We start from the raw sequence: 16,025 nt of genomic DNA, 5'->3' as shown, positions 1-16,025 counted from the left end.
ATCCAGTCATCAGCAAGCCATGAAGCTAACCAAGCAGAGACTTTGGAGGCCACACATGACAAAGAACACAGACTTTAACTCAGGAAAGTAACTAAACAAACAAAGAACAACAGCAAACAACAAAAAGAGCAAACAATAAACCATGAGAAATAGGGGTTTACAGAGTTTCATATTATATTATTTAAAATGTTCAATTTTCAACAAAAAAAATATTACATACAAAGAAACAAGAGTATGACCCATACACAGGGGAAAATGCAGTCAATAGCACTGTCTTTGAGGAAGCCCAGAAGTTGGCCTTACTAAACAGAGACTTTAAACCACCTATTATAAATATGTACAAAGAACTAAAGGAAACCTTGTCTAAATATCTAAAGTAAAGTATGGCAACATGGCAATAATGTCTCATCAAGGAGGGAATAGCAACAGATGAAGAGAAATTGTTTTTTAAAAGAACCAAACAGAAATTCTAGAGTTGAAAAGTACATGAAAGAAATGAAAAATTCACTAGAGAAGCTAGCAGAAGAAAGAATAAGTGAACTGAAAATATGTCAATTGAGATTATTCAGTCTAAGGAACAGAAAGAAAAAATAAAGAAAAATCAACAGAATCTCAGAGATCTGTGGGAAACCATTGAGCACAACAACATAGATATAATAGGAGCCCCAGAATAAGAGGAGACATGGCCAGAAAGAATATTCAAAGAAATAATGGACAAAAACTTCCAAAATTTAAAGAAAAGCAATCTACACATCCAAGAAGCTCAAAGAATACCAAACCACATACATCATAATCAAACCTTCAAAAGACAAAGCTGAAGAGAGAATCTTTAATGCAACACAAGAGAAGTGATTCAGCAGGTACCAAAAATCCTCAATAAGATTAACAGCTGGTTTTGCATCAGAAATGTGAAGCTACAAGGAAGTGAGATGACTTATTCAAAGTGCTGAAGGAATTTCAGAATATTTGCATATTGCACTTCAATTATTTCAAATAAGAATTCAATTTTGACAAAAATTTCCCTTCAAAAAGGAAGGAAAATTAAGATATTCTTGGATGAACAAAAACAGACAATTCGTCATTAGCACAACTTCCCTACAACATATACTAAAGAGAATCCTTCAGTTGAAATGCAAGGACACTAGACAACAATTCACATTCATGTGGGAAAAAAAAAAAAGCACCAGGAAGGAAACTGCATAGACAAATATAATGACAGTATAAATTTTTTTCTCTTATTTCTCCATCCTTATTTCAAATAAAATTACATAAAGCAGCAATTATGAAACTGTGTTGATGAGGCTTATCTGTATAAAGATGTAGTTTGTATGACAATAAAATCATTAAGAAGAGAGGGAATGGAACTAAATAGAAGCAGAAGTTTTGTGTGCTATTCAAATTAAATTGGTATTAATACATACTAGATTGTTATAAACTAAGATGTTAATTGTGAACCCCAGAACAACCATCACTAAAAAAATAACTATAAAATATAGTAATAGAAACAAAGGAATTAAAATGGTACACTAGAAAACAGTTAACACAAAAGGCACTAATACAGAAACAGAAAAACAAAAAGACATGATATGCAGAAAACAAATAGCAAAATGAAAGAGGCAAATCCTACCTTATATGTGATTACATTAAACATAAACTGACCAAATACTCCAAGCAAAGGTAGAACTTCGTAAAATGGATAGACTATAATCCAACTATATGTTGTCTATAAGAGACACACTTTAGATTCAAAGACACAAAAGAGTTGATAGTAAAAGAATGGAAAAAATTAACTATGCAGGCAGTAACCAAAACAAAGCTGCAATGGTTATACTAATATCAGACAAAATAGACATTAAAACAAAAGTTGGTACTAGAAACAAAGAAGGACATTTTATAATGACACAATAATTAAAAACACATATGACATATATTTCCAGAAAACATAGATGCACTTAACAGAGCTCCAAAACCCATGAAGCAAAAAAAGATAGCTATCTCTCCAAAGAATATAAACAAATGACCAATAAACTCATGAAAAATGTTCAATATCACTAGTCATTAGGGAAATATAAATCAAATCATAATGAGATATCTCTTTACATCCACTAGGATGCCTATAATTAAAAAAAGATGGACAAAAACAAGTGTTGAGGAGCATGCCAAAGAATTGGAACCCTCATCCTTTGCTGATGGAAATGTATTAACGGCACAGTCACTGTGGAAAACAGTTTGGCAGTTCACCAAAAAAACCAGATAGTTATCATAAGATTCAGCAATTCCTAGGTATATACCCAAGAGTGCTAAAAACATATAGCAACCCAAGAGTATAGCAGCATTATTCATAATAGCCTAAAAATAGATACAATCCAAATGTCCATCAACTGAAGAATGGATTAGCAAAATGTGGTATATCCATACAATGGAATATTATCTGACCATACAAAAGAATAAAGTACTGACAGATGCTACATGAATGAACCTTACAAACATGCTAAGTGCTAGAAGCCAGACACAAAAGGCCACATATTGTATGATTCCATTAATATAAATGTCTAGAATAGGCAAAGCCATAGACCTAGAAATCCAATTAGTGGTAGGCAGGGTCTTGGGGAAGAGGGAGAATGAGGAATGGCAGCTAACAGGTATGGGATTTCTTTATAGGGTGTGAAAATGCTCTGGAATTAGTGGTGATTGTTTTACAACTTTGTGAATATATTAAAATTCACTGAATTGTACACTTTAAATGGGTATATTTTATATATGTGAATTATATCTTAATTTTTTAAAAAATTAAAGATTCAGGATAAAAGCAAAATGATAGAAAAAGGTATATCATACATTCATTAATCATAAGAAAGCTAGGTGACTATCTTAATATGATATAGAGTAGACTTCAGAAAGAGAAAGAATACCAAAGTTAAAGTGAAACATTTCATATTGATTAAAAATTTGATTTATCAAGAAGATATAAGAAAACTAAATGTGTAACCAATAAGATAGTATCAAATGAAGCAAAAAATTACAGTATATAACTGAATTTCAATACTTTCCTCTTAGTAACTGATAAAATAAGCAATCAAAAGATCATTAAAAGTATAGAAAATGTAAACAACAACATTCAAGTAATTTGACCTAATTGACATTTATGTAATACTCCATTCAACAAAAGAAGGATACACATTTTTCCCCAAGTGCATATGAAAACGTTTATCAAGAAAGATGATACTGTGAGCCATACAAGTCTCAACAAACATAAAAGGACTGAAATCATGCAGACTATATTCTCTAACCCCATTAAACTAGAAATAAATAACAGGAAAATATCTGAAAAAAAAATCTAAATATTTGGAAATTAAACACTGTATTCCTAAATCACTCATATGAGTCAGAGAAGAAATTACAAGACAAATTAAAAAATACTTTGAACTGCATGAAAATGAAAAGACAATACATAAAAATATGTGAGATATAATTAAATCACTTATAAAAGGTGTATTATAGCATTAAATCTTAGAAATTCCTTTCAATTCTTTTTCTGAAGAAAAGGCATTTGACACATGTAAGCTCATGATAAAAGCTCTAGCAAACTGAGGACTGAAGGAAATTTCTTCAACTGATAAAGAATATCTATGAAAGAGCCTGAATTTGATGTCATATATAATGTTGAAAGACTGGATGCTTCCCCAATATCAGCAAAGAGGTCAGTATGTCCATGCTCAATACTTGTATTCAACAATGTACTATATAGGTCCTGGCCAGTGCAAAAGGGCAAGAAAAAGAAATTTGAAAAATAAAAGAAATAAAAGGTATACAGACTGAAAAGAAGTAAAACTGAATATCTGTAGACAACCTAATTGTAGTCTACACTCTACAAATATGCTACTAGAAATAAGGAAAGAATCTGATGTCACAGGATATAAATTCAATATGCAAAAATCAATGTTATTTCTCTATACCAGCAATAACACTTATAAAATGAAATTTTTTAAATACCATTTACAATAGCATTAAAACCTGAAGTATGCAGTACTTACATATAAATTTAACAAAATATGTGGGAGGCATGTCTACTGAAAATAAACACTTCTGAAAGAAACTGAAGGTCCAGATAGATGTAAAAATATACCAGGTTCATGGACTGAAAGACTCAATACTGTTAAGTAAGATATCAATTCTCCCAAAACTGGTCTATAATTTCAGTGCAATCCCAAGAGCTAAGAAAACCAACGGAACTGACAATCCAGAGATAAATTCACTTCAAATGAAAATTAATTTGTACAATCTGAAAACAATTTTAAAATAAGTAGTTAGGATCTTTCATCTAAGCAGGGGGGGAATTCCATAAAAAACAAAAAACTATAAAATTAAAACAGAGAAAGAAAATATTCAGCAGATGTTTAGAAAGACAGACTAGGGGGCAGCTGCTGTCTCAGTCAGTAGAGCATGCAACTCTAGATCTTGGGGTGGTGAGTTCAAGCCCTACATTGGGGGTAAAGATTACTTAAACAAAAAAATTTAAAAAAATAAAAACAAAACATTAATAAATTAATAAATATAAAGACAAATTATATGAGAATCCTGGAATATGTAGTCAATGAAGTTAAAAATCTCAATATTGGAGGTTTTTTTTAAGAGTTTATTTATTTGAGAGAGGGAGCAGGAGAGAGAGTGGACAGGGGGAGGAACAGAGGGAGAGGGAGAAGCAGGCTCTACATTGAGCAGGGAGTCCAATGTGGGGCTCGATCCCAGCACCCTGGGATCATGACCTGGGCTGAAGGCAGAGGCTTCCAACTGAGCCACCTAGGTGCCCCTAGGGCTTTTTTTTTGAGAGAGAGCGAGCATGTGGACACCTATGAGCAAGGGGAGGGGCAGAGAGAGAGGGAGAGAAGGAATCTCAAGCAGGTTCCTCACTCAGTGCAGAGCCCTATGAGGGGCTTGATCTCATGACCCTGAGATCATGACCTGAGCTGAAATTAAGAGTTGGACGCTTAATCTACTGAGCCACCCAGGCTCCCCTCCATACAAGAGATTTTTTAAAATTTAACTTAATAATTTAATAAGAATATAATCCTGAAGAATTCCCTAGAACAAAATGTAAAAATAAAAATTATACCAAAAAAAGCACTTAAGAAACATGGAGAATAGATAAAAGTTCTAATATATGTCTAATAGTAGTGTCAGAGAAAACAGGAGAAAAAAATAAAATTCAAAGATATAATAGCTAAGAATTTACCCGGAACTTAAGAAACCCACAAATTCTCAAATGGAAAGTACACACCCAGTACAAAACAGAGTAAGTAGAAATGAATCCACAGTTCTATAAATCATAGTGCATTAGAATACATCAAGAATAAAGTGAAATACATAAACATAGTGAAGATTTTATTTTTTATATATATATATTTTTTTAAGATTTTATTTATTTATTTGACAGAGAGAGACACAGCGAGAGAGGGAACACAAGCAGGGGGAATGGGAGAGGGAGAAGCAGGCCTCCCGCTGAGCAGGGAGCCCGATGCAGGGCTCGATCCCAGGACGCTGGGATCACGACCTGAGCTGAAGGCAGACGCTTAATGACTGAGCCACCCAGGCGCCCCCATAGTGAAGATTTTAAAATATCTCCATTACAACCTGGTAGATCAGGCAGATAAAAAAAATTAATATGGGGCGCCTGGGTGGCTCAGTTGGTTAAGCGACTGCCTTCGGCTCAGGTCATGATCCTGGAGTCCCGGGATCGAGTCCCGCATCAGGCTCCCTGCTCAGGGGGGAGCCTGCTTCTCCCTCTGACCCTCCCCCCTCTCATGTGCTCTCTCATTCTCTCTCTCTCAAATAAATAAATAAAATCTTTAAAAAAAAATTAATATGGAATTGAAGATATTTCGCAGAAAATAAACTTGATCTGATAATGGCCGTAGAGACCTACATCCAACAAATGAAATTATATATTATTTTCAAGTAAATAGAGAACATTCACAATAATTGGATAAGTATTAGGACACAAAAGAAATCTCAACAGAAATAGTCAATATCATGCAGATGTCGTTCAATGCAATTAAATTAAAATACCACAATAAAAGATAGTATGTATGTATATGTGTAGGTGAGTATGGTAGGGGACAGGGGAGTATATACACACATATATATATATCCTATGCATCTTGAAAATGAAACTAAATCCTAAAAAGCTCATAAGCTGAAGTAGAAATCACAATAAAAATGATAAAAATATTTAGAACCAAATAATTTAAAAACAATATTACCAATCCTTTTGAGATGCCAGTTAAGCATCACTTGGAAGCAAATCAAGTGCCCTAAAGACAGACATTAATATGAGAAAAATATTGAGAAATGCAGTGGAATGATAAAACAAAATTCAGAATAGTGAGTAGCCAAAGGGAAGAAGAGAGAGGGATTCTATTAGAGGGATATACAGGAGGCTTCACCTTCATCCATAATGTTTTACTTCTTAAGCTGGTAGGTAAGCACATGGGTGTTCATTATGTTGATCTTTATAATTTTTTGTGTCTAAAATATTTTAAAATAATTTTTTTAAGAATAAAAAACCGAGGGATGCCTGGGTGGGTCAGTCGGTTAAGTGTTCTGCCTTTGGTTCAGGTCACGATCCCCATTCCTGCGCCCAGCTCCTTGCTTGGTGGTGAGCCTGCTTCTCCCTCTGCCTGCCGCTCCCCCTGCTTGCATGCTCTCTTTCTCTCTCTCTCTGACAATTAAATAAACTCTTAAAAAAAAAAAAGAATTAAAACGAAATCTAAATGAAACAAGTATTTGACTCATACAGCAAAATCTCATCTATGAACCCAAATGAAAGATCCTAAATAAAAAATCAGCCAATCCAAATATAGGAAAAATAATACATCCTAACAAAAAGAATTTACCATAGGAATATAAAGAGTGCAACATCACAAAATGTGTCCTTTTATAGACTATGGGAACAATATTACATAACAATCTCAAAAAGCGTTCCAAATAATTCAATGCTCAGGATGTTTCCAAAATGAGGAATAGAAGGGAACTTTCTTAATTCAATAAATGAAAATCCTAGAGCCAATATTACATTAGGTTGAACTATATGAAATCGCCATGGCTTTTCTTTTTTTAAGCCAAAAAATAATCCATTGTCAGCAAATTCATAAGATTCAATCTAATACTTACTGGTGAAACCTCAGAAGCACAACTTAAATTAAAAATAAAGAGACAAGTGTATCTACTATTATTCCTAATGTTTATATCAGAGATTCTACTCAAGGATATACAATAAAGGAAAGAAAAGAAAACAAAAGAAAAGAAACCACAACAAAAAAACATTGTACAGGAAAAGTCAAACCATCTTTATCTGTAAACAACATAATTTTCCACATAGAAAATCCAAATAATGACTAGAACTAATGTGAGATTTCAGCAATGTGCTGAATTCAAAATGTGCGAAAAGACATACAAGAATATATTCATAGGAGGGCGCCTGGGTGGCTCAGTGGGTTAAGCGTCTGCCTTCGGCTCGGGTCATGATCCCAGAGTCCTGGGATCGAGCCCCATGTCGGGCTCCCTGCTCAGCGGGGCTCTCTCTCTCCCTCTGCTCCCTCTGCTGCTGCTCCCCCTGCTTGTGCTCTCACTCTCTGCCAAATAAATAAATAAAATCTTATTAAAAAAAAAAAAGAATATCCATAGGACTACAATTTGTAATATCCCCAAGCTGGAAAAAGTGAAAATGTCCATCAACAGTAGAATGGATACAAAAGAACTGAATAGGCAGTTTTCCAGGAAAGGCATACAGACGGCTAACAGGTACATGAAAAGGTGGTCAACATCACTGATCATCAGAGAAACGCAAATCAAAACCACAGTGAGATATCACCTCACAACTGTCATAATGGGTATTACCAAAAAGACAAGAAATTCTAAGTGTTGGCAAGGGTGTGGAGGAAAGGAAATCCTACTGCACTATTGATGGGAATGTAAATTGAGCACAGCAACTGTGGAAAACAGTATGGAAGCTCCTCAAAAAATTAAAATTTGAACTACCATGTGATCCAGCAATCCCACGTCTGGGTATACATCCAAAGCAATTGAAAAAAGGATCTATAGAGATGTCTATACCCTGATGTTCACTGCAGTATTACTCACAATAGCCAAGATACGGAAAACAACCTAACTGTCCATGAATGCATGAATGCATAAAGATGTGAGAAGATGTGAGATTATACATATATAATCTATTAGCCATGAGAAAGCAGGAAATCCTTCTCTGATTTGAGACCATCTGGATGGGCCTCGAGGGCATTATGCTATGTGAAGGAAGTCAGAGAAAGTCAAATACTGTATGATACCACTTACATGTTGAATCTTTTCAAAAAAGACAAACTCAGAGAAGCAGAGTAGTGGTAGTTACCCGGGGCCGGGGGATAGAGGGAAAATGGGGAGATAATAGTCAAAGGATACAATCTTCTAGTTGTAAGACTGACAAGTCTGGGGATCTGATGTACAACATGGCGATTATAGCTAATACAGTCTTATATACTTGATGTTGCTAAGAGAATAGATCTTAAATGTCTTTACCACAAAAAAGAAATGATAACTATGTGACGGGATGGAGGTAGTAGCTAATACTATAGCAGTAATCATTCTGCAATTTATAAATGCTTCAAATCAACATGTTGTACACCTCAAACTTACACAATGTTATGTGTCAAATATAGCTCAATAAAGCTGGGGAGAAAAAAACCAACAGAATGATAAAGAACTATTGTCTTAACAAATGACAGGGATGAATTCTCACAAAGAAATTAAACATTAAAAAGTTCATATGGTGGAGAAAGAGACAGATTTCACAAATTCAAATTATATTGTGATAGAAGTCCTGATAGCAGTTACCTTTGGGACAGGAGGGGACAAAAGGAGTGGCTGGGAGGGATGGAGCACAAGAGCACAATGTGGGAGCTAATATTCTAATTATTGATCCAGGTGGTGATTACACACTTAGGATTTGTGAATATACTTGCTGAAGATACAGTTCTATAAAGAGTTAATTTAAATCAGTAGCATTCTTTGTTTACCAGTGAGAAAAAAAGAAAGGAAAAGAAAGAAAAATGTATTTGCTAAAGACAGCAAAAACAAAGTGAAAAAATAAGGTTCAACTAGATCATTGAAATTTACATTACATATAACTGGTAGGTTAGTATCCAAGATATATTCAACAAGAAGGAAAAAAACCTCTGGAATTCCTAAGGGCAAAGGATATAAACTGGCTATTCAAAGAAAATGAAACCTCTTGGATTAGAGATTGGAGTTATACAGCCACAAACCAAGAAATGCCTGGAGCCATCAGAAACAAAGAACAAGGAAGGATCCCAATCCCACTCCTCCCATCCCTCCCCCCGGCTCCCCATCCCCCCGCCCCCCTCCGGAGCTTTCTAAAGGAGTGTTGTCCTACTGAACTTTTATTTTGGACTTCTGCACTCCAGAAGTACAAGGGAATAAATTTCTGTGGGTTTAACACATCAAGTTTGTGGAAATTTGTTACAGTAGCCCTATGAAACTAACACAATTGCCTGAGCCTCAGTAGTTCCATTTCTAAATCTAGAGCCTGGAGCACTGGCTCTGTCTGTATTCTGTAAGATCTAAAAACCCTCCTTTACAACAGATAGTTTGCAATTCACCTATACATGTGACTAAAAACTAAACCAATGCCCTAACTAAAAAAAGAAAAAGAAACAAACAAACAAAAACCCAGAAATAATTTATAATAAAAGATCTATTTCTGTATGTGAATGCTTTGGCAGGACTAAGCTAGAAGATATAATATCTGCACCTACACACGGAAGCTACGTAAAATGGACAGTTTCTAAAGCAGAATAACAGGCGCTCATAGTGGCAATTTGAACGCAAACAGTGCTGCCATTGGTGCCATGATTTTCCAAAAAAGTAAACTCTTAGCAGAGTTTCAAACAAAACAAAGTGTACTCTTTCCTCAATTTACGTTGTAATTGTATCCCTAGAAAATTCACTGTATTTTACCACCTTGCAAAATAAAAAGACTTTGTGTTTATACATAAAACAGATTCTTAACCTCTAATAATTATACACAGGTTTTCATCTACATATTCAATAGGACATTCAACTCAGGCAGAATACCAGACAATTAACACCAAGAGGACCACCCCCAAACACTAAGGTAAACAAAGGGAGCCCAACAAATTTCACTGGCATTTAAAAGTCTATCAATAAAAGAATATAAATTAATCACTATTATAAAAATAAGCAGTATTATATAGCAATTAAGGAAATGATCTGCAAGAATCAACACTGACAAATTTTGAAAACTGAACTGGAAAAAAGAGGTATGCAGGATACATAGAGTAAAATACCCTTTGTGTAAAGTTTTAAAACAAAACAATAATATAAGTAGCACATAGACATACACAAATAAATAGTAAAAGTACAAAACCAGAATGAAAATAATACACTCCAACTTCAAATATTGATTACCTTACCTCCAGGAAGGGAAGGAGAAAAACTGGGGTCAGGAAGGTGTACAAAGGGGCCTTAAGTATAGTGGAACCATCTTCTTTCTTTCTTTTTTTTTTTTTTTAAGATTTTTATTTATTTATTTGATAGAGAGAGACAGCAAGAGAGGGAACACAAGCAGGGGGAGTGGGAGAGGGAGAAGCAGGCTTCCCACTGAGCAGGGAGCCCGATGCGGGGCTCGATCCCACATGACCTGAGCCGAAGGCAGACGCTTAACGACTGAGCCACCCAGGCATCCCCATTTTATTTCTTAAAAACAAAATCGGCAGCAAACGTGTAAAATGTAGCATTTGTTAATCAGAGTGTGGGGAGGGTGGAATCAGAGTATTCAGGTTTTTTTCTCTAAGTTTCAAGTATTTTTTAGTTAAAGTTTTTAAAAGTTTATATTCCAAGGAAATTCACCACCAACCGCAGCACAACTGTGAGACATGACTCCACAGAAAGCTGGATAAGGATCACAAATGTTTAGATGAGTAGTGATGAGAAAGGACCCAGATCTGTTTGCCCCAATGTTATCAATAATTTGATGAGGTAATGAGGTAAAGGGAGTATAGAGAAGAAAAACCAGGAATATATATCTAAACTAACCCCAACCTGACACTATTCAGGTAAGGCAAATTGGCTGGTTTCATTGCCCAGGCACCGGGCTTTATTTTTCTCTCTTCAATTTCTTCCATTCTCCCAAAAAACCTCATGAAAACTGAACTACTAATTAGCAAAAAGAAGGTAGAGACAAGAAGCAGCAAAAATACTTTTTCATGTCATAGATAAGATGTATCAACTATTAAAAGTGTAAGTGGTTGGGCGCCGGGTGGCTCAGTGGGTTAAGCATCTGCCTTCGGCTCAGGTCATGATCCCAGGGTCCTGGGACCGAGCCCCACATCAGGGATCCTGCTTCTCCCTCTCCCTCTGCCTGCCTGCCTACTTGTGATCTCTCTCTCTCTGCCAAATAAATAAATAAAATCTTAAAAAAAAAAAAAAAAAGTAAAAGTGTAAGTGGTAGGAAATGTAATTCTTTTGCTGCTCTTGAAAAACAAGTTAGTTGGCCTATTATATCATTCTCCAAAGATTCATTGAGAAAAGTCACACTTTTCTCTCAAGTCATATGGCTCTGTGGAGCAACACAAAATGTTGTGTTATACACTAAGACCTTTCATGTTTACTAGGTTTTTGCTCTCATATTACCACAGTATTAAACATGAGATTACTACCAATACAAGACTGCAGCAAAAAATAAGCATGGAAGGGATGGGGGGAAAGGAGGATGGAATGTCACACTTTCAACAGGCACAAAGAGATAAAACATCTAATTTCCAGTTAATAGGAATTAGGAATAAATTAAATGTCACCACAAAGGGAAAAAAATTCAGGCAATAATACGAAATGGGATATTCTATATCTGGACGTGGTCTCTTCAAAAGGTAATATACACAGAAAGATTTTTACAAGAATGAATGTCCACGGTAGCTTTATCCATGACAACCACCACCTGGTAACAACCCAATGGCTAGAGAATGGCTAAAGATGTTGTCATATACACATACAATATAAAGGAACTGATACACACAGTAACACGGATGACTCTCAAAAATACGCTGAGCAAATGAAGCCAGACACAAAATTTACATACTACATGGTTCCATTTAATATGAAGTTCACATACTGGCAAACTAATCTATAGTAATAGAAATCAGAATAGTAGTTCCCTCTGCATGGGGCTTGACGGGGGCACAAGGGAATTTCCTAGGGTGATAGAAGTGTGCTAAATTTTGACCTGAGTGATGATTACATGAGTGCATGAATTTATCTAAATACACTGGGGGGCGGGGGGAGGAAGGAAAGATCATGGGAATGAAAAAGTAGAGCAACTCTGTATTAAAATGGACTAAAAAGACCTAACAACCAAATGCAACATGTAAACCTTGATTGGATCCTGGTTTTAAAAAATTAACTATGCAAGTTATTTGTGGGACAACTGGGAAGACTTGAATGTGCACTAGATATTAACAAATTGTCACTCATGATCTTAAGTGTATTAACAGTACGGTGGTTATGCAGAACAATGTCCTTATTTTTAGAAGATGTGTGTTGAAGTATTTAGGAGTGCCGTATTATGATACCAACAATTTACTTCCAAATTTTCAGCCAAAAAGCCACATTTATTTTGTACATATACATATACTTATGTACGGATAAATCAAATTAATGTACATAGGTCGTGGGATATAGTCATTCATTGTACTATTCTTCTAACTACTCTGTATGTTTGAAAAATGTCAATAAAAAGTTGGAAAATAAAGATGTCAACTTTTTATAGATACAGAGATAAACTGAAGAAAAACAGCGAAGTACAGAATAGTTTATATGCTACCTACTATATAAGAAAGGAAGCAAAGAAAAAATATATGTGAGGGGAATGGTGTGTATATGTATCTATTTGGTTATTACAAAAGGAAATACTAGAAGAATAATTCAGAAACCAATAAAAATGATTACCTACAGCAGATGAGTATGGATGGGAAATAAGTTTGAGGGCTGGATGTGAGACTGCTCTGAGTATAACATTTTGTAGGTTTTGACTTTTATACCATGTAAACATAAAAAATTAAATTGAAAAGAAAAAACTAAAATTTAAAAGATGTTAAAAGTATCTAGGGTCATATAATTCTTCTATTCAATCAAGGCCAAATTAATCAAGCTTGCTTAACTTGTATGGTTGCTGATGGTCTTTTTTGCTCCTTCTCAGCATCAGAGCCATTTAACAGGCCTTTTGCTGGTCAGAAAACTTAGCATCTTGTTGCAGATCTGCCCCTAAATAGTTTTGCAACCCTAAATAAATAACTAGCCATGCTAAGCCTCACCTGTAAAACAGAATTAAATTCAATGATATCTAAGATGCTTAGAACTGTAAAATTCTGTGACTCAGGTGTTTGTTGAAAAAAGTTAAATAGGAATGTTTCCACCTGCATAATTTCTTCAGCTTCAATGAAAACAAAGCTCCATTATACTAAATTCACTTTCTGCAGTACAACCAGCACTGAGGAAGAGAGGTACCGAAATCAAAAGTATTTCTGCAACTCCTTCGGGCAGTAATCAGTTACAACAAAGCACTTCCTCTTGAAGATCCTATTGGCAGAGGAGGCCGCAGCGGCCAGTAACAAAGTCTGGTGAGGAGTTTTACTAACTGCTCCAGGCCAAGCCGTTAAGGAAGCTTCGTGTATTCTTTTGCTAAAGGAATCTTACTTTACAAAGAAGTTGCTAATCTTTGGCAGCTGTGGGATAAAAACATCCGAAGCTAGGACTGTAGTTTCCCACACAGCACAGTAAAATCTCTGCGGGTTTAGAGATAAACCAAGAGTGCCAGAAATATTCTTCCCTTCCACTCTGCCTCACACTCTGCCTTACCCAGCCTTGCCTTCTTTAAGACCTAACAAAAGATCTAGAACTGTCTTGTGACTTCCCTGGAGGTAACTCGGACTGTGTTACTGTGGCCTCATTCTAATTCGAGGAAGGACAGCCACGAAAGCAGGGCATGGCCAAGGGTGGGTTAAGTGGACAGAGAAGCCATGCCTGCAGGAAGAAGTGGGGAGGACTTCTAGCTGCAGCACTCAGAGGCATGGTGTTGGATACATAAGTACCCTCACACATACATACCTGCCCCAGTTTTGCTGGGAGATCAGAGTTGAGAGGTAACAGGGCTTAGGGGAGGTGGAAGGAGAGAAAAGGGTCTGAATGGCGAATTTTGGTTCCAAACTGCTGGCACATCTGAAATGGGAATATGGAAAGGTTCTCTGGGGATTCCTCTAGAAGAGACAAGCTGGAGCTTTCGTCTGAACACAAGAATGAGAAGGTTCTGTAAAAGTGAAGAGGAGGGAGTTTAAAAACCCTTGGAAACGGGGCGCCTGGGTGGCTCAGTCGGTTAAGCGACTGCCTTCGGCTCAGGTCATGATCCTGGAGTCCCAGGATCGAGTCCCGCGTCCGGCTCCCTGCTCGGCAGGGAGTCTGCTTCTCCCTCTGACCCTCCTCCCTCTCATGCTCTCTGTCTCTCATTCTCTCTCTCTCAAATAAATAAATAAAATCTTTAAAAAAAAAAAAACAAAACCCTTGGAAGGCTCTTCTGAGATAATTAAGAGGGATGGAGATTTCTCATACCATGGAGAGGTCCAACCTCTTTCACTTAAGGAAGGACATGGGGGTTCAATGCCTCAACTGGATTTCCACAGCAGGTTTGGGGACAGGATCCTCTTGAGCAAGTCTGGAGAGTGACTGTGGGTGGGGTTGCTGGTCCTCTCCAGCAAGTTCAGAGAATGAGTAGTTTCTCTGTAAAAGTTGGTGCCTTTGTTGGAGTGGCAAGAAGGATAAGGGATCCCTCTCACCTCCGGGAGGGTCTGGGGATTGGAGGGACCTGAAATGGTTTCTGAGGGGTTGGCCCTGGGGGCAGATGGCAAGGTGCTTTGTGCAATGCTGACACAATTTGGTTGCAGGGTGTGAGCATCCCACACTGAAGACTGAGAGTAAAGGCTCCTTCACCAATCAGAAGCTTGGAAATTTGTCTGAAAGAATCTGCCCGCAGTGATTTGGGGAGAAAAGTCCCCCTTGACGACCGGAGAGAAACGGGGTTCTCTAAGAGAACTCTCTAAGAGAACAAGAGCAGAGAAGAGGAATTTAAAGAGAAGCTCCCCATCCCAATTGACTGGAAAGTTAGGGGCAGGAGAGGAGGGGCTTTCTGAAGTGGTTTGGAAATAATCTGAAGGAACCCAAACTGGAAGCTGGGCTAGAGCGAGAAGAGCCGAGGAGGGGGGCCGCGGTGGGGGGAGACAGAGCTCTGCGTGGCTGGAGTGGGAGGGCCTTCAGGATTTTGAAGCGGGAAGAGACAGAGGTGACACGGGTCAAGACTCCCGAGGGATGATTCGGAGGGTAAAGGAGTTTTTGAAGTGACTCGGGGTTCAAGGAGGTGAACGAGGGAGGCGTCCCCGAGTAAATGCCGGAGGCTCACCGATACCCAGGCGCGGGGGTGGGGGGCACGACCGGTACTCACAGAGCGGATCTCCAGCGCCAGGGCGCATTGCAGCGCCTTCACCTTCGGCATCCGCGCGGGGTGAGGCGGCGGGGAGGGACCCCGGCCGCGGGCCCGAGTGAGACGAGGAGACGCGGGGCGGGGCGGGGACGGGGAGGAGACGAGGTGGCGGCGGCGGTGGCAGCTGTGGCCCCCAGGCCGGGGCCCGCGGTCCAGCCTGGGTCCCGCCCGAGCAGCAGCTGTGCGCGGGGCGCGGACTCGTTGTCATGGCAGCCGGGAGGGGCGGGGCCGGAAGAGAGGCGGGGCGGGGAAGCGCCGGAGCCGCCACTCCAGGACTAGAGGTAGGAGGCGGGGCTCGGCGAACGCCAGAGGCGGGGCCACGCGAGGAGGCGTGGCTTCCGAAGGAGCGGGGTGGGGCGGGGCAGTTCTTCTATGACGTCAAACCGTGGGCTCAAAGCCAGACAAAGGA

At 38.0% G+C, this 16,025-nt stretch overlaps 1 protein-coding gene across 5 annotated transcripts in view; it reads right to left on the bottom strand.

The window, feature by feature from the left end:
* SPATA6 (spermatogenesis associated 6) overlaps positions 1-15,787 on the bottom strand; it is a 137,640-nt gene extending 121,853 nt beyond the window's left edge. For all 5 annotated transcript variants that reach the window (XM_035018604.1, XM_035018605.1, XM_035018608.1 and 2 more), the window contains exon 1: positions 15,578-15,787. In XM_035018604.1, coding sequence (XP_034874495.1) covers positions 15,578-15,628 — 51 coding nt within the window. In that variant the 5' untranslated portion in view covers positions 15,629-15,787. The remainder of the gene's footprint in view (positions 1-15,577) is intronic.
* Positions 15,788-16,025: the final 238 nt, after the last annotated feature.

This window comes from Mirounga leonina, unplaced genomic scaffold (genome assembly GCF_011800145.1).
Source record: "Mirounga leonina isolate KUSES-001 unplaced genomic scaffold, KU_Mleo_1.0 Mir_173, whole genome shotgun sequence".
NCBI lineage: Eukaryota > Metazoa > Chordata > Mammalia > Carnivora > Phocidae > Mirounga > Mirounga leonina.
Note: the sequence above shows the minus strand (reverse complement) of the source record. Positions and strands in the feature narration are given on the sequence as shown.